Source organism: Alligator sinensis, unplaced genomic scaffold (assembly GCF_000455745.1).
Source record: "Alligator sinensis unplaced genomic scaffold, ASM45574v1 scaffold37_1, whole genome shotgun sequence".
Classification (NCBI taxonomy): domain Eukaryota; kingdom Metazoa; phylum Chordata; order Crocodylia; family Alligatoridae; genus Alligator; species Alligator sinensis.
Window position 1 is genome coordinate 3,404,878 of NW_005841955.1, and position 18,161 is coordinate 3,423,038.

The window sequence follows — 18,161 nt, forward strand, 5'->3', positions numbered from 1 at the left end:
AGAGTCCAGAGAAGAGCCATGCTCATGATCAGAGGTCAGGCAAACAGACCATACGACAACAGGCTGAGAGCCATGGGGCTCTTTAGCCTGGAAGAGCACAGGCTCAGGGGTGATCTGATGGCCACCTATAAGTTTATCAGGGGTGACCACCAGTATCTGGGGGACCGTTTGTTCACCAGAGCGCCCCAAGGGATGATGAGGTTGAACGGTTATAAATTACTGCAAGACTGTTTCAGGCTGGACATAAGGAAGAATTTCTTTACTGTCCGAGTCCCTGAGGTGTGGAATAGCCTGCCATTGGAGGTGGTTCAAGCACCTACATTGAACACCTTCAAGAGTAAATTGGATGCTTATTTTGCTGGGATCCTATGACCCCAGCTGACTTCCTGCCCTTCGGGCAGGGGGCTGGACTCGATGATCTTCCAAGGTCCCTTCCAGCCCTAATGTCTATGTAATCTATGAAAAGTGATATAGTTGTGTATTTTTTTCTTAACAGTCACCCCTTCAAACTACGTTTTTAGATCAGAAAGTGGACAGTAGTTCTTTCTTCCTTGGGGATTGTTATCTAGGGATATTTCTCATGTTATAGATACCATGTGTGTCAGATCTTTCCGTTCCCTACCTACTTCCATTGAAGTTATAGGATTTTCCCATAAATAACTGGTAGCATCAATTGGCCCTGCAGTTGGGAGCTACTTAGTAGACAATAGAAATAAGATACATTTCCTGTGTTTGTTGTTTTGCTGCTTCTGTAGGGCTGACAGGAGTAAAGAACAATAAATGCTGAGCAAAAAGAGTCAGTAGATGTTTCCCAAAAACTAAATCAGAAACAGACGTACTGTCACCTTTTTTAGAATGCCACTATTTAATCTGCAGTTACCACCCCCATTTTTACACAGAGATCACTAATTTATTAATTAAGTAATACACCAAAAATTCATGTTTGTTTCTTACCTACTTTCACTGGTATTTTGGGGTGCAATGGGTTTTTGCAACTTCATTTATCAGTCTGTCAAAGCAACTGCATCTCATTTTATTTATTGTAGCTGAGGTGGCAGCTGTATAGTGGGGTAAAATCATTTGTATGCTTCTGTACAATGAAACCATGCAGTTATCTTAAAATCCTGCTTGTAATTCCAACCACTGTGTGTTTTCCCCAGTTAATCAGTGTGCCACTTATATATATTGGCAAACTTTAAAAATTAACTGTCTTCCTTCTAGGTGCACAGCTCGGAACAGTTGTCTCTCTTCCGTTGTCTGGTTTAATTTGCTACTACATGAATTGGGTTTATGTATTCTATATATTCGGTAAGTATTTGTGTTTTTTAATTTCAAACGTATTTATTTAGTGATGTATTCATTGCGCTTTTCAATAACATTTTTTGTCTGAAGATTGCAAGGTGTGTGATTTTTGTGTCCTGCAACTAATGCTGTATGATATTTTTCAGTCCTGGAAATTTTGGGGGATTCTTTATGCTGCTCAGAAAAATAGTAATGCATCAGAAAAAAGTGAGGAAAACCAGCCACAGGAAATAGGAAATCTTTTGCTTCAGATCTGCTAAACACTTTAATTTTTTGAACAGAATTCCAAAAATATAAAGTGCTAGCCCTGTTGCTTTGTTACTTAGCCAAATTGCTGCTTTCAATATGAGGTAAATTCCTGTGGGAGTCCATGTAAGTTATGCATTCAATGACCAAATTTGCCTGTCAGTTGTGCAAAAGACTGTTATTAATCACATTTTTCTCAGCTCAGCCAATATAAGGAAACAGACTTTTTTTTTTAGTGTGAAGTGTGAAATTAAATTAATGACTTTAATCCGTGGAATAAGATTACTCTAATTACAAGACTATCTGAAAAGTAACTTGAATATAGTAATTTATAGTAAGAAATTTAATATTTTTCTGTGTAAATGCAGCTGTTTAAATGTCCTTCTAGGCCAGTCTGTTATCTGTATTCTTGTTCTAAATGTCCAAACTGTCTTTACCTGCTCAGTTAAGGTATTATTTAGTGTGCGTGTTTTGTTTTTTCCTCAATATAAGGTGCACTTGGTATATTATGGTTCTTCTTCTGGATATGGTTGGTTAGTGACACACCCCAAACTCACAGAAGAATCTCACACACTGAAAGGGAATATATTCTTTCCTCCCTTAAAGATCAGGTATGTAACTTTGTAGGGTTTTTTAAATTTAAATAAGAAAAGGAACTACTGATGAAAAGGCCAAACAGATCACTGAAGCCTAAATACATGCTTAATTTGAAGAATGGCCATTTTCATTTGTCAAAATGAAACAAGATATATGAAAATGCTGAACACACAAATCAATAAGAAACCATCATTCAAAATGAGTGAATGTATTCTTCAATAAGGTACATTTATTTACATTTTTTAAAATACCTGCACAACTCTAATGCAGTATGACAAAGTATGTATCTTACTATAAGCAGGAGGATGGACTAGATGACCCCATGAGGTCCATTCCAGTCCTCTGATCCTATTGGAAATATTTATCTGCATGACACAGATTCTGGGTATTCTGATAAAGAGTTGTTTTTCAGCCAACTTTCTGCCTGAATGCTGGCAGCTAGGGTAGTTCACGGAGAGCAATAGGGGAAATGCACAGCAAAAACTGATTATTTTGTGTGTCTTAAGTTTGCACAAAAGATACCACAGTTGTCAAAAATACTCTCCTTTTTTGAAACCTGCATTCAGGTAAATGAGTTCTCATTTTTTGCTCATTGTACTGAGATAGGAAATAGAAGAGCTTGGCCTTTTTTCTTTCTTTCTTTTTTTTTAAAGGCCATCCTTTAGTCTATTACCATATTATGTTAAATTACTTATCAGTGATTTATATGTGTTCAGATGTGCTAATTTCAGAACATGAATCTACAAGAACTGAGACATTAAAAGTATGATGCTCTTAAGACAGACATGCAAAATATGGCCCGTGGGCCAGATGCGGCATGCCAGGCACTGTCATTCAGCCCGCGGAACCTTCCCCCCCCCCCCAAACAAATTGCACCCTGCCCAGCCCTTCCACCCACGAGGGTGGGAGCGAGGCGCCCATGTGTACACCCCCTCAACATACTCTACTGTGCCTCTCTCCCACCCTCGTGAGTGGAAGGGCCCTGCCCAGCCAGCAGCAGCTTCCAGGTGGGGCTGCTGCTGCCCCTGCTGCAGCTGCCCCTATGGGAACATGCTTGGCTTCCCTGGCTTCCAGTTTTGTGGGCAGCAGGTAGGGAAGCAGTGGGGGTGGGGCCCAGCAGGTAGGGAAGCAGTGGGGGTGGGGCCCAGGTGGGGGCGGTGGAGCTGCAGCAGGGTGGAAGCAAAGAGAGCAGCACAGAGCCCACACCCAGGGGGGTGAGTTGCGCAGGGTGTAGGTAGGGGGTGTGGGGACCCCTCACACTCCTCCACAAGATGCGCAGTCCCTACTGCCAGCAGCGGGTTAGGGACTCAAGGTGCCCATGCCAGGTGCCGGCACTGGTGCCCAGCAGAGTGCAGCTCTGGCCAGCGCTGCATATAGGAAAGGAGCACAGCCTGCCCAGCAGCTCTGCTCCATGCCACACGCCTGCAGCTTCTACACACACAGCAGGGGAAGCCCTACACTGGTGCTGGCTGCCTTTCCTGCCCCCTGCTGTGCAGGTCTGTGGACTGGGAGTAGAGGGAGCTCTGCTCCCTGCAGCACCCAGCACAGACATTTCCCAGCACAAGTATGGGACCTATAGGTATGCACAATGTGCAGCCCCCACACACAGCACTGGCCAGAGCTGTGCCCTGCTAGACAGGAGCACCCTATCCTGCCCCCTACCCTGCCTGCTGTTGCTGTTGGCAGTGGGGCCTGCACACCGTGTGTGGGGGGTCCCATCACCCCCCACCTTCCCTCACACCCTACACCCTGCCCCCACAACCCTCACCGACATATACATATATACCCCAACATACCCTATGCCCCCCCCCCAACACACACACAAGCATAAGGCTTTATTTTTAATTATTATGTAATCACCTCTATATACACAATGTAAACACAAATCATGATAAAAATATTTTTTGTAATAACATTAAAATATGTTATAGTCAGTGTTTGACTTTTACTGTGGGTTTTTTTTTTCTGGTTCTAAGATGGTAGCCCACCCCCTCCCAAAAGGAGTATTTGGGGAATGAGTGGGGGGAGGGACTTCTGGTAACAAAGGTCGGGGGCTAGGGGCTTGGACTTCGAGTCCCAATACAGTGACCGGGGGCAGAGCTACCCATGCAGCCCCTAACAGCTCGCCGAAACTTGTTAAGTGGCCCTCCAGCCAAAATAATTTTGTGCCCCTGTCTTAAGATCACAAAGCAGAAAAGTTTCAGTACACATTTTGTTTCAGGGAGGAGTTTAATTCCTAATTGGCAGAGTTATGAAGAGGGAGTTGCAATGGCTGGATTGGGGCCTACCCCACCCCCATGCCTGGATTGGGGCTGGTCCCTACCCTGCCTCCCTCTTCCCTCACCCCCACTTCCATGGCTGGATTGGGGCTGGGTCCTTGCCCACTTCCCCGTGGCTAGATCGGGGCTGATCCACACCCCTTCCCCCTGTGGGGCTGGGCTTCCAACCCCCCAACTTCATTATGGCTGGATGGGGCCCTGCTACAAACGTCCTGGATACTGGATTGGGACCACCGGCCAGATTCATCCCATGAACTGACTGGGCACTGCCCATCAGGCCCGCCAGATAAAAAGTTTGAGTACCACTGGACTAGAGCAGAATTTTTTCTTGTGCTATTAGTGCATCTTCAGTGCAGTAGACTAAATAAGGATTCAATGCAGTAAAATAAACAGGGGTTTTGTCTATAGATCTGTTTAAAATATTGAGATAAATAATTGTTTTATAATTAGCTTCAGAAAGGTTTCAGTTATGCTGGGTTTTTTGAATGGAAAGAAATTAATTTTGATGTTAGAGAGAATGACTATAATATAATATCGTATAATATACTTGTGACTTTCCATTTGACTTGCTTTTTTTTCATTGTGTTAATTGCTAATATTTGTAATTAATACATCTAATGATTCAGATTGATCTTGAATATGCTTTTCAGAATCTAAAATGACCAGTGACCATAAATGCCCGTATGAGTTTTCCTGATTTATTCTCCCACTCTCCCTTTCTATTCTTTAGCTTTCTACTCAGAAGTCTGTGCCATGGGAACCTATGCTGAAGTCTATTCCACTCTGGGCTATTGTTGTGGCACATTTTTCTTATAACTGGACTTTTTACACTCTTCTCACACTGTTACCTACATATATGAAGGAGATTCTGAGGTTTGATGTGCAGGAGGTGAGATGAAATTAAGATAATCCAAACCATTTCCTATACAGGTTCAGTTTTCTTCTGCTTTGTGCAGAGAAGCAAAGTAATTAAAATGGGCAACTCTGTCAGGAATCTTGGTCTTGCTTCTTGATTATCTCTGACTTGTCAAGTCAAATGAGCCTAGCAAGTGTCTATCCCCTGTGCATCCAGTTTGCCTTTGGTCCATTGTAGAAAACCTATAAACCAACGACTTTATGCTTCACTCCCCATGCCCTGCTTGTTTTTTCTTTACTTTTTCCCCCTCCTTATTCCAGAAAGCTGCTACCAATCAAAAAAGGGGGTGGAGGAAAGAGGAAGAAAGGAAGAGCACAATGAAACAAGGAAGTAAGGAATTAGAACTCCTAATGTTTCAGTCCAGGCAGAGGAAGGAAGTGAAAGTCTATGTTCTGGAAGTGGTGTGAATTTTAAAGGGACATAAGAAAGCAAAATTCTAAAATAGTGTAGTGCTAGTTAGCAGTTATGTTCCTGGAGGTATGCATCTTTGTTAACACTGTAATGTCTGCTCATAAGGTTGACATCAACTAACAAATCTTGTTTGAATTGTTAACTTATTATTGTTACAGGCACCACCTAAGATTACTGTAAGTGGAAGATTAAGTGGAAGGAAACATTTGTTTCTGAATGTTTATGCATTTCTTTTAGTGTGCTTATTTCCTTATAGATTCATAGATGTAGGGTCAAAAGGCACCTAAGTAGATCATCAAGTCTGACCTCCCCCTGCCCTGGGCAGGAGTGAATACTGGGCTCATGTGACCCCAGCTAGGTAATTATTAAGCCTCCTCTTAAAGACCCCCAAGGTAGGAGCCAGCACTACTTCCCTTGGAAGTTGGTTCCAGATCCTAGCCACCCTGACTGTGAAGTACTGCCTTCTAATGTCCAACCTGAATCTACTGTCAAACAACTTATGGCCGTTATTCCTTGTTACTCCGGGAGGTGCTCAGGGGAACAGAGTCTCTCCCATTCCCTGCTGGTCCCCCTGTAAGTTTTTATAGATGGCCACCAGGTCCCCCCTCAGCCTTCTCTTGTGAAGCCTGAACAGGTTCAGGTCCCGTAGCCTCTCCTCGTAAGGTCTGCCCTGCTGTCCCTGGATCATGCGAGTGGCCCTTGTCTGGACCCTCTCGATGCTAGCCACATCCCTCCTAAAGTGCACCACCCAGAACTGGATACAGTACTCCAACTGTGGCCTAACTAGTGTTGCATAGAGGGGGAGGATCACCTCCTTGGCCCTGCTCATGATGCATCTGTGGATGCATAATAAGGTGCAGTTAGCCTTACTGACCGCATTCTCACATTGACGGCCCATGTTCATTTTGGAATCAATAATGACTCCAGGATCCCTTTTTGTCACTGTGCTGACGAGAAGGGATTCCCCCAGCCTATAGGTATGCTGCTGGTTCTTACTGCCCAAATGCAGTACCCTGCACTTGTCAGTATTGAATCCCATCCTATTTTCATTCGCCCACCCCTGTAACCTGTCCAGGTCCAGTTGTATCCTGTCCCTCCCTTCTAGTGTGCCCACCTCACCCCAAATCTTGGTGTCGTCAGCAGATTTGAACAGGGTGTTTTTGACCCCCCCATCCAAATCGCTAATAAAGAAATTGAACAGTACAGGCCCGAGGACCAAGCCCTGGGGGACTCCACTGCCCACATCCCTCCTTGTCGAATATGACCCGTCCACCACCACTCTCTGGGTCCAGCCCTTCAGCTAATTTGCGACCCATCTGACTGTGTAGTCATTAATGCCATAGTTGCCTAGCTTTTTAATGAGAATGGGGTGGGAGACAGTGTCAAAGGCCTTCCTGAAGTCCAGAAAGACTACTTCCACTGCGACACCTGCATCCAATGATTTTGTGACCTGATCATAGAAGGATCTTCTTCTTTCTTTTCCCTCAAGTTCAGTGGTTAAATAGAGTTTATTCTTGTAGAATATATTGGACTAAAATACAAAAATATAGTGCAGTTCAGGGAGCATCTGACAAAATAAACTCAAGTTCACAAAAGCTTGTGCTTATATATGGCTAGAAAATGGTATTTAGAGGTTTGCCTTTTGGAATTGGCTTGTAGGTTAAGTAGATACTGCATTAAAACAATGGTCCAGAGCAATAACAAGGGTTAATTGATTTCTAAAAGCCTGTTTGTGACACAGTTTCCTTCAAAGCCTACTGTGTTTGACACAGGCTGAGAAATTGAAGACATGTACTACACTGTTCTGTAACGGAGATAAGGGACTCTGCTGCATTGGCGCCAGGTCACGGTGCCAAACTGCAGGGCCCTTGGATTTCCGGCTTTGGGGAACAGACCAAATTAGGAAGCCTGGTAAACAACCAAGTTAGGATATGTGCATGTGATGGTTTGTGAAACAATTAAATATCCTGACAGGGTAGAACGTGGACAGTATGGTGACCACAGGGGAAACCATTCAGTGATGCCCAGGAATTGAAGGGTCATTGGGAGCGTGGGAGTGGGGAGAGAGAATATAAAAGGAGGGATTTCAGAGCAGCAAAGGGTCCTCAAGAGGGGAACCCAAGGCTGCTATGGACAAAGGGCATACTACCAGCCCATCTCACCCACCCTACTGGGGGAAGGGCAGGGGCGGCCTCGGCCTCCAGCCTCCCGGCTGCTGACATCTGACATTGAAAAGAGAACATCAGGGTGAACTGAGATCTGGCATGCTGGCCAGATGTACCTTCCCTCTAATGACAGCTCAAGGACTGGTAGATGCAGAATCTGTCTGCCTTGCCTGCATTATTCTCATCTGCTATCACTGTGTATCAGTAACCTTTGCCTGTTATCAAATGAAGAAGTCATGGTCAGTCTGAGGGTTTTGGGTCTCCCTGGAACAAGGTATCTGGGTCATAAATCCAGTGCCAACAAAATATATATATATAATCTCTTAGTTAGCCTGTAAGGTATATATCTACCCTGCCATCTATATAAGGTAGGACTTCGCAGAACATTATGTAACATTGAAATTATTTAGCCACAAAGAGTGTTTGATAGAGGAAATGTGTTTGTTTAAAGGTCATTGGTAAGATATGGAAAACATTATATGCACCATACAGCAAGATTGGTTGATGTTGAACAAATGGAAAAGAAAATCCAAATTATATGTTCTTTATTATAGTAGCATCTAGAGATATTAAGTGTGATTGTTGTCATCTTTGGTTAGACAGGGATTTTTTTAAAGTTACAAATAAGCAATTTACCTTTTGAATCCAGATTCTCTCCTGGAACTTCAAAAGGTAGCACAAAAGGAAATGGGTATGGTTGCTTACCCATAGCCACATTGGCTGACCTAGAACAAACTAGTTTCCAAGGCAAGTGCCCTAGCCAGCAAAATATGCTAGCTTCTCTAGTGTGTTAGAGAGTTTGCACCAACATCCCACCTAAAATAGTTTACCTAGATAGGTATAGGCATAGACCCAAAGAAAAACTGCTCAGAGTTATATAAGGATTTGGAAAACATAACATAGTCCCCTTCCAGATTTGTGAATTTGAGGAGTCTGGATTTCCTGGTTGGACTCTAAAGTGCTCCTCCTCAGGCAGAATAAACTGGCAGAGGTATCTGCCACCATAACCTTTAATTCTGCAGTTTTGAAAAAACACTGCTTGCTAATATTTAGAGCAATACTGTTACACAGTTCATCTTTTCCATGTCCCTGGCCTTTAAAGAACTAGTAGCTTTTGAAGTATCAGGAGAATGACATTTGGAAAAAAAATCTCTTGCATTAATTTTCTGTTGGAAATTACATTAACATTTAAACTGCAGTGCTGTAACTGCTATATAATCTGTCAGTCCAAAGCCTACAGCAAAGGGAACGTGTTTTAAAAAATAGGGTTAAGAGTGCATCTTTTAGCACTTGATTTTTCTATTTTTATATATTTTTATTACTTGAAAGCAGAAGACTAAATCAATGAGCAGCATTTTTTACTGTTGATTAGGAGAAAGGTCTTGCAATGATATTTGTGTTTGGTTCAAATACTCTAGTAAGCTCTAATTAGAAATTGAATGTTATACAGCAGTTTCTCTTGTTCCCAGATTTTGCATCTAGTAACCCAGTGTACAAATATAAAATAAAATACATCTTGGCCATTAACAAAGCTAGCCCAATCCAGTGGATATTTAAATATCTGCTTTCAGTATAAAATTAGGTCAAAAGCCTTTATAAATTACAATTTTGGTTTTGGATAATTAGCTATAAAGTTAAATGGGAAGGCAAGATGTTTGAGTTCACTAGTACTTCTGGCTTTCTACATCAAACAAGTCGCCTCAAATAACATAGTCCTCTTTGGTTTTAAAGTTGATGAAAGTTTTCCAGTTAATTTAAATTAAAAACACTGTAAAATACTGACTGATAAGTTTATTTTAGGAACATTTAAAGTCAATACTGATCAGATTCAGTACAATCTAATGCAGTACCTTGTCTGTAGTCATGTCTAACACCAGATGCTTCACTAGACAAGTGTGAGATGATGTGCTCTGTCCTAGTTTTAATTTTGTCTCTAAGGAGGTAGTTTGTCATTTCCAAAACTTTACTTAGCAGTAAAAGTTCTGACTTTATTTCAGCAATCCAGCTGATAACCCATTGTATTTAAAAACAATAAATACTTTTAGAATTTCCTGAAGAGAGCTTTGTCTATGTACATATTGGAGAGGTTTCCTTCTTTTCTCTTTAAACAGTTGCAGGCTTATCTATGATAGTTATTTGCAAAAACATTTTTTAAACTGGTGGAGCTCCAGACCCTAGATCCAACCCTTAGGACCAAATAACTTGGTCAGCTTTGTAGTAGAGAGAGGATGATATTCATGCAGTCATAAGCTTCTTAATTGTGACATTTGTGTTTGGGGAAAAATTCCTTGTAATGTCCTGCCTTCTTTAATATCAAAGAGCTATTGCTTTTTGTCATAAAAGAATTGGTAGTCACATGGCTCATTTGACCTTTTTCAGTAAGATTCAGTTTTGGTTATCACCTAGGAATACAAATGCTTTTTCAAAATATTGGATTTTATTTCAGTGTTTTTAACTACTGTCATCTCATCTCTTTCTTCAGAATGGACTTTTATCTGCACTGCCTTATTTTGGCTGTTGGGTGTGCATAATCTTGTCTGGTCAGATTGCTGATTACTTGCGGGAAAAACGGAACTTGTCCACTGTATGTGTTCGCAAAACATTTACCTTAATAGGTAGGTATGATTACAGTACCTGACTGACTTTAGTCGCCTGTTCCCAAGAAAATGTTTAATGATATTTTGTATGTACTAAAATATAGCAAAAATATCTGGTAGTTAATGAAATGGAAGGGGGAAATTCTGAAAAAATGCTGAAATCTAAGTTAGCGAAACTCCAAGTGAAAAATCCAGAAATAATTGTGCATTATTTAAAACATTTTCTGAAGGGCTGCTGTAAAGAAGAGGGAGAACACCTTTTTTCTGCAGAGAACAGGACATGGACCAGTAGCTTGGAAGTTGCAGCAAAGTATTTTTAGACCAGATATCAAGAAAAACTTCATGGTTAAAACAGTGAGATAGTAGAAGAAACTGTCTAGGGAAGTTATGGAATTTCTGTCCTTGCAGCCTTTGAAAAAGAGGTTGCATGAGCTTTTGTTAGGCATGATAGCTGGAGTACTGTGTCCAGTTCTGGACACCGCAGTTCAAGCCGGATGCAGACAACCTGGAGAGGGTCCAAAGAAGAGCCACTCATCTGATTGGAGGCCTGTAGGAAGGCCCTACGAGGAAAGGCTAAGGGACCTTAACCTCTTCAGCCTCTCCAAGAGAAGGCTGAGAGGGGACCTTGTGGCGGCGTACAAATTCATAAGGGGAAAGCAACATGAAGTAGGCAATGATCTGTTTACCAGGGCACCCCCTGGAATAACAAGGAACAATGGCCATAAGCTATTGGAGAGTAGGTTTAGACTGGACATTGGGAAAAAAGTTCTTCACAGTCAGGTTTTCTAGGATCTGGACTGGGCTTCCAAGGGAGGTGGTGCTCGCCCCATTCTTAGGGGTCTTCAAGAGGAGACTGGATAGGCACCTGGCTGGGATGGCATGATCCCAGGTTTGGTGACCCTTTTCTTGCCTACCAGGGGCAGGGGGTCGGACTAGATGGCCCACTGAGGTCCCTTCCGACCATGGAATCTATGAGTATGATCTAGGACAGGGGTCAGCAATCACCAGCACATGTACCAGAATGCATCATGTGAAGGCATTTTCTTGGCACATGCACCTCAGGGTGGACAGTGGTGAAGGGGCCCTGCGCTGCCACAATAAGGATCAGGCCCCTCATGGCTCTTCCACCATTCTCCCCTGGCATGCCAACATCTTTCAAGTAGAGGTTGCAAATGTTTTTGGAACTCTGCCCAAAAATATTGCCAACCCCAGATCTAAAGGAGCCTATAGTGCTGTGTAAATAACAACAGTGGAAGCTCAGGAGGCCCCAGCCCCTTCTCACGTGGATCATTAGGACATAGCAAGAGGAGCTCTGCAGCCTAGTGCAGGTGAATATTGGAGAGGACCATGCTAGACAGTAAGAGAATGAACCAAAACTCCATAACCAGCTTAGTTATAAAAGAAAATTAAAACAGGGATAAGTTTAAGGGTGGGGATACAGAAAAAAGTTCTGGCTGTCCAGTTAGTGTGATGTATGGAGTCATACTTGCTGTCCCCAGGTAACAGGGTGTTCTTGATTTTCCCATGTTCTGGGGTGTGTTGTTTGCCACATGGGGCCCAGGAAGAATTTTTTCCCTTCCCGTTGCTACAGGCATCATGGTTTTTTGAATTCCTCAAAACCATTTGGCGGCAATAGCCAGAGCTCAAGATTTAGAGCCTCTGGGTTAGAGGGTCTCCAGTTAGTGTCACATTTGGGATTAGAAAGGAATTTTACCCCATGGTTAGATTGGTATAAACTTTAGGGGTTTTTGCGTTTTAGCAGAGGGTGTGGCCCTCTTCCTTGGATTCTTCGGATGCATATTAACAACCATGGCAGCAGCAGGATGCTGAAGATTGAAACAGATGTTGCCTGATGTCTCATTTGTGTCACCATAAAAAACTATGGCAGCGCAAATGCTGAGCAAATAGACATCAATGCCTTTTGTGGTGCCACATAAAAGAAAACCAGTGGTACAACAGAACTGGTAACAGACACTTGTGACTTTTTGTGGAGGATGTCTACTACCTGTGTGGGGGAAGAGTACAGGCAGTGTGAGCAGGATTAAAAAAAGCTGTATTAAAAATAAAAAAGCAAGGGTTAGCACATCTGTTGCATTCCCTTTTACCACTAGGCCAGTTATTCTGACAAAGGAAATCCAATTTGTTTGACATACTCTTCGTCAAATTCACAGTGGCTCTTTTTGGTCATAGAATTATCAAAAAGTAGGGCTGGAAGGGACTTGCAGAGTTCCAGATGTCACCTAGTCCAGCCCCCAGCTCAAGGGAGGATAATCCTGAACCAAACCATCCCATACAAATCCTTGTCTAACATTGCCACTAAAAGGTGGCTGGAGAGTGCAAGAAGCTCAGTCTGCTTGTACTCTCTTGCCACCCCAGGCAGATTCTCTTGGGGACTTGAGGAGCCCTCAAGTCCCCAGAGCGCCTGCCTGCTTTCCTCACTTAGGAGAGGCACCCCAGGGAATCATGGGGTGCCTCTCTGTAAGTTGGGAAGGGGTTCTTTGATCGCAGAGGAGTGGATCTGGCTGAGCTTTCTTGTTCAGCCAGAGCTGTGCTCTCGGTCTGGCTGAGCAGGAGCTTTTTCTCACTCAGCCGGATCCATCTTGGGTGATCTCCAGGGATAGGTCTGGCTGAGCAGGGAAAGCAGGGAGATAACATCACCCCTTGTCCCGCACCATGAAGGGTAGGTCAAGGGATGACACATCACAGCACAGCTGATCTGCTTCATTCAGTGATGCCTCTTTCTATCCTAACGACCCTTGTCCTTCTGCTTTAATTTTGGCAGATTAAGGTGCTTTTGGTGGCAGGGTTAGACAAGGATTTGTGTGGGATGGTTTGGATCAGGATTATCCTCCCTTAAACAGGGGGTTGGAGTAGGTGACATCTGGAAGTCTGCAAGTCCCTTCCAGTCCTACTTTTCGATAATTCTGTGACCAAAAAAAGCCATTGTGAATTTGACAAAAATAATGTCAAACAAATTGGATTTGCTTTGTCAGGATAACTGGCCTAGTGGTAAAAGGGAAGTGCTAACCCTTGCTTTTTTGTTTTTTTAATACAACTTTTGACACTGCCTCGTATTAGCATTTTTATAAGCAAACTGAAAATACATTTGAGATTGTATTAATATGAACTGTATCACAGCTTGCTGAGGCTGAACAGGTTCAGGTCCCTCAGCCTCTCCTCATAGGGCCTGCCCTGTTGCCCTCCAGCCAAGCGGGTGGCCCTTCTCTTAACCCTCTCAAGGCAGGCCACATCCTTCTTAAAGTGCGGTGCCCAGAAGTGGACACAGTACTCCAATTGAGGCTGGACCAATGTCGCATAGAGGGCTTGAGATGCATCTTTGGATGCACGACAAGGTGCGGTTGGCTTTGGTGGCTGCGATCTGGCATTGGCAGCTCATGTTCATCTTGGAGTCAGTAATGGCTCCAAGATCCCTTTCTGCCTCTGTGCTGTCAAGGGGGGAGCTCCCCAGCTTGTGTGTGTGCTGTGGATTCCTTCTCCCCAGGTGCAGCACCCTGCACTTATCCACATTGAAACCCATCCTATTAACATCCGCCCACTTCTGTAGTCTGTCTAAATCTAATTGCAGCCTCTCTCCCTTCGAGCGTCCCTACCCCTCCCCACATCTTGGCGTTATCGGCAAACTTGGACCGTGTTTTCCACCCCCTCGTCCCAAGTCGCTGATGAAGATGTAGAACAGTGTAGGCCCCAGGACCGAGCCCTGGGGGACCCCACTATTCACATCCCGCCAGGTCGAGTATGACCCATCCACCACCACTCTCTGAGTGCGCCCCATCAGCCAATTTTTGACCCATCCAACTGTGTAGGCATCAATGCCACAGTTGCGCAATTTATGAAGGAGAATGGGGTGAGAGACCGTGTCAAAGGCCTTCTTAAAGTTCAGAAAGACTACGTCCACAGCAGCACTGTCATCCAGGGATTTAGTTACCTGGTCATAAAAGGCCATCAGGTTGGTCTGGCAGGACCTGCCTTTGATGAACCCATGTTGATTTCCCCTGGGCATGATCTCCCCTGCTGGCCCCTCACAGATGTGATCCTTGATAATTTTTTTCAAGGATTTTCCCCAAGACCGATGTGAGGCTTATGGGCCTATAGTTTCCTGGGTCCTCCTTTCTCCCTTTCTTATAAATGGGGACCACATTAACTAGTTTCCAATCTCCAGGCATCTGGCCCGTGGACCACGATTGCTCATACAGCCGGGCCAAGGGCACAGCAATGACCCCCACAAGCTCTTTCAACACCCATGGGTGGAGGGCATGAGGGCCCGCAGATTTAAAAACATCCAGCCCTTCCAGAAGATCCCTAACCACTTCTACGCAGACCCGAGGCCTGGCAGTGCTATCCCCAAGATTGCCCCTACCTGTGGTGGGAGAGCTGTCCTGGTCCCTGTCCAAGAAAACGGAGGCAAAGAACTTGTTAAAGATTTCGGCTTTCTTGTCTGGTGTAGCCACAAGATTACCATTTGAGTCTAACAGGGGCCCTACATTATCCGTTGCCCTCTTACTCCCAAAGTATTTGAAGAAGGACTTTTTGTTGTCCTTAATCCTGGTCTCTATCCTGAGCTCCCCCCCCGCCTTGGCCTTCCTAATAGCCCTCCCACACTCACAGGCCAAGGAGGAGTATTCCTCCTTGGTGATGGCCCCTTTGTTCCACCGGGTGTATGCCTCCCTTTTGGCCCCCAGGCATTCTCGAATGCCTTTGCTGAGCCATGGGGGTTTCAGAGCACTCTTACCCCCCTTCTTTCTTTTGATCCACCCTCAGTTCAGGGAAGCTAAACTAGCTAATCTCTTGAAGTTGCTGCCAGCCCCAGATACATGACTTTCAGAAGTTATCACCATTTTGTGTAAAAGCTACATTTTGGATTATTTGTTCATAACACACATGTCAAAGAACTCTAGTCTTGCTTTATTTTAAAGGTAACAGGACAGCCTCCATTAATTTATCAGGCCACTTTTTGCTATAAGAGTTTACCAAAACTGATTCATGTTGAAATCTTTTATCCAGTTAAAGCTTGCCCTTCCATCTCTGACCACCATCGACTTCAGGAGGCTTATGCAGTGATAGACACCCTAGGGTTCTCTCTGATCACGATCATAAAATTGTAAAATCCCCTTGTAATTTTAGTACTACACTATTTTTTACACTAGGTGGCAGTAGAAGTGCCATAAATGGTACCTGTAAAAAAATAAATAAGTAACTTGCCATAGAGAGGACGTACGCTAACATTTAATCGTCATTTAAGTGGTGATACGCTAAAGTTTTATAATAATTTTTTGTTTTTAAGGAATGATTGGACCTGCTGTATTTCTAGTAGCTGCTGGATTCATAGGCTGTGACTATACATTGGCTGTTGTATTCCTAACCATATCAACAACACTAGGAGGCTTTTGTACATCTGGCTATAGCATCAACCACCTTGATATAGCACCATCGTAAGTATTGTTCAACCCATTTGTAATGCATACAATCTTGTGCTGACTTTTATTTGTACTCATTGTGTGGCTTCTAGTAGCCTTAGTAACGGACCAATGCAACATTGGGCTATCCTGATATGTATAATGGCACACAAAGCTCCATGGAAAAACATTAAGGCTGCATAATCAAGTGCTCAAAAATTAGGAAATGCCAGAATTAAGGTTACTTGTACAACCTTAACTTGTCTTCCTTATCTGTATGCGTTGTGATACAGTCTTTAAATATGAGAGAAATTTCTTTTTTTTTCCCATAGGGCTCCTGCCTCATTCAGTGAATAGGATGGACCTTTTCTGGGAATTAATCTGGTATATGTAACTGAAGGAAGTTACCTGCAGTAAATGAGGCAGGTGACTGCAGGAACGGAAAGGATAGTCTCATAGTTAAAGTAGTTGAATGGCGTCCTGGAGAACTGAATTCTGTCTGTTCCTCTGCAATTCTAGGCAAGGCACTTGGAACCAGTTTTTTTCATAGTTGGTTTAGTTGTTTAGTCTTTGTTTTTTAGTGTCCAGGTTGGGAACCTGGAGTCCCATTTGAACTGGGAACCCACAGCTATAACTGAAGTTGATGGCAGTTGCACCTTGAATATGTAATATTCTATGTAGTGCTAAGAACTCTTTAAAAAAAAACCAAAAAACCAAAAAAAAACCAACCTCAAAAACCAAGCCCCGTGCCTCAAATTGGGCACTCAGAATTAAAGGATATTTTGGACTGACATTTCTGTCTCAGCTCTCCATCTGTAAAGGGAGAAGTAGATAATGCCACTTCTTCATCCCACCGGATGTTATGAAAAAAAACTAATAGTTGCAAAACATTTATGCTGCAGTGATTGGCAACATAGAATAGCCCAGAGCTGTCTTAAGAGGTTGGGGGTAGTACATAAGGCATGGGTGCACGCATTGAAGAACAAGGATAAAATAAAATATTGAATAGCTGTTCAATAGCTTCAGAAAGAAATATGAAATCACTTAAAGACTGTGTCCTGAGGCATACGTGTAAGGGGATAAATCTGAAGCTGCATAAGGCAATGTTAATTCCGTTCATTTTTGTTTGCATGCTTAATTTTGCAAGTGTAATGTTTGCATATTGTGTGTGGGTGTTTTTTTTTACCAAGTCTTAAAAAAATTCCATTGTGGCAGTGTTGATTCCTTTCAGACTTTTCAAGCTTTGGATTAGATCATCTTGAGCTAACAGGGAATTGACAGCACTTGTAGGTTGTCATCCTCTATGTGGATCATCAGTAAAGCAGGATAAGACATTTTGCCAGAGGGTTTTACAGATATTTACTGGCAGCAGAATAGTGTCAAGATGAAAGAATCTTGAGCTAAAAAATTGCATTTCATAGAATCATTGAACCATAGAAAATTAGGGTTGGGAGGGACCTCAGGAGGTCATCTAATCCAACCCCCTGCTCAAAGCAGGACCCGCCCCAACTAGATCATCCCAGCCAAGGCTTTGTCTGGCTGGGTCTTGAAAACCTCCACGGATGGAGCTTCCACCACCTCTCTGGGTAACCTGTTCCAGTGCTTTACTACCCTCCTAGTGAGATAAATTTTTCCTAATATCTAACCTAAACTTTCTTTGCTGCAACTTGAGACCATTGTTCCTTGTTCTGTCAGCTGTCACCACCGAGAGTCTAGCTCCATCCTCTTTTGATGCCCCCTTCAGGTAGTTGAAGGCTGCTATTCAGTCCCCTTCTCTAAATAAGCCCAGTACCCTCAGCCTCTCCTTATAAGCAGGGATCCTGGTTTTCTCTGATTAAAAATTGCAAATTCTCTGATTAAAAACCCAAAATCCATGATAAAAATTAAAGGCCTCCCCCAGCCCCCCCCAGCACTACTGGTGCCCTGCACTCCCCCTGCCGCCGCCTCATCCCTCCTGATGCCCCTCACTCCCCCACAACAGCCCCCCAGACCCACACACACAGACACGCAGGCACAGACCCAGACACCCACCCCAGCAGGTAAGTGCGTGTGGGAGGAAGGGGTGGGGTAGGGAGGGGGAAAGGGAAGGTGTTGGGGGTGCAAATCAAAAAGTGGGGGAGCATGCCCTTGTGCCCACTCCCAGGAGCAGGGCCAGGGCCAGGGGGTGAGGGCAGGGCTGCCACTCTGCAGGCTGCACATGCACTGGCCGGCCCGACAAGGGGGTCGCAAACACA

The 18,161-nt window shown here is 43.7% G+C and overlaps 1 protein-coding gene across 1 annotated transcript in view; it reads left to right on the forward strand.

Moving 5' to 3' along the window:
* Positions 1-18,161, forward strand: part of SLC17A5 (solute carrier family 17 member 5) — a 38,487-nt gene that overhangs the window by 11,063 nt on the left and 9,263 nt on the right. The window contains exons 5-9 of the mRNA XM_006020475.3: positions 1,222-1,308; positions 2,041-2,159; positions 5,155-5,313; positions 10,399-10,531; positions 15,816-15,963. Of these exons, the coding sequence (XP_006020537.1) occupies positions 1,222-1,308; positions 2,041-2,159; positions 5,155-5,313; positions 10,399-10,531; positions 15,816-15,963 (646 nt within the window). The remainder of the gene's footprint in view (positions 1-1,221; positions 1,309-2,040; positions 2,160-5,154; positions 5,314-10,398; positions 10,532-15,815; positions 15,964-18,161) is intronic.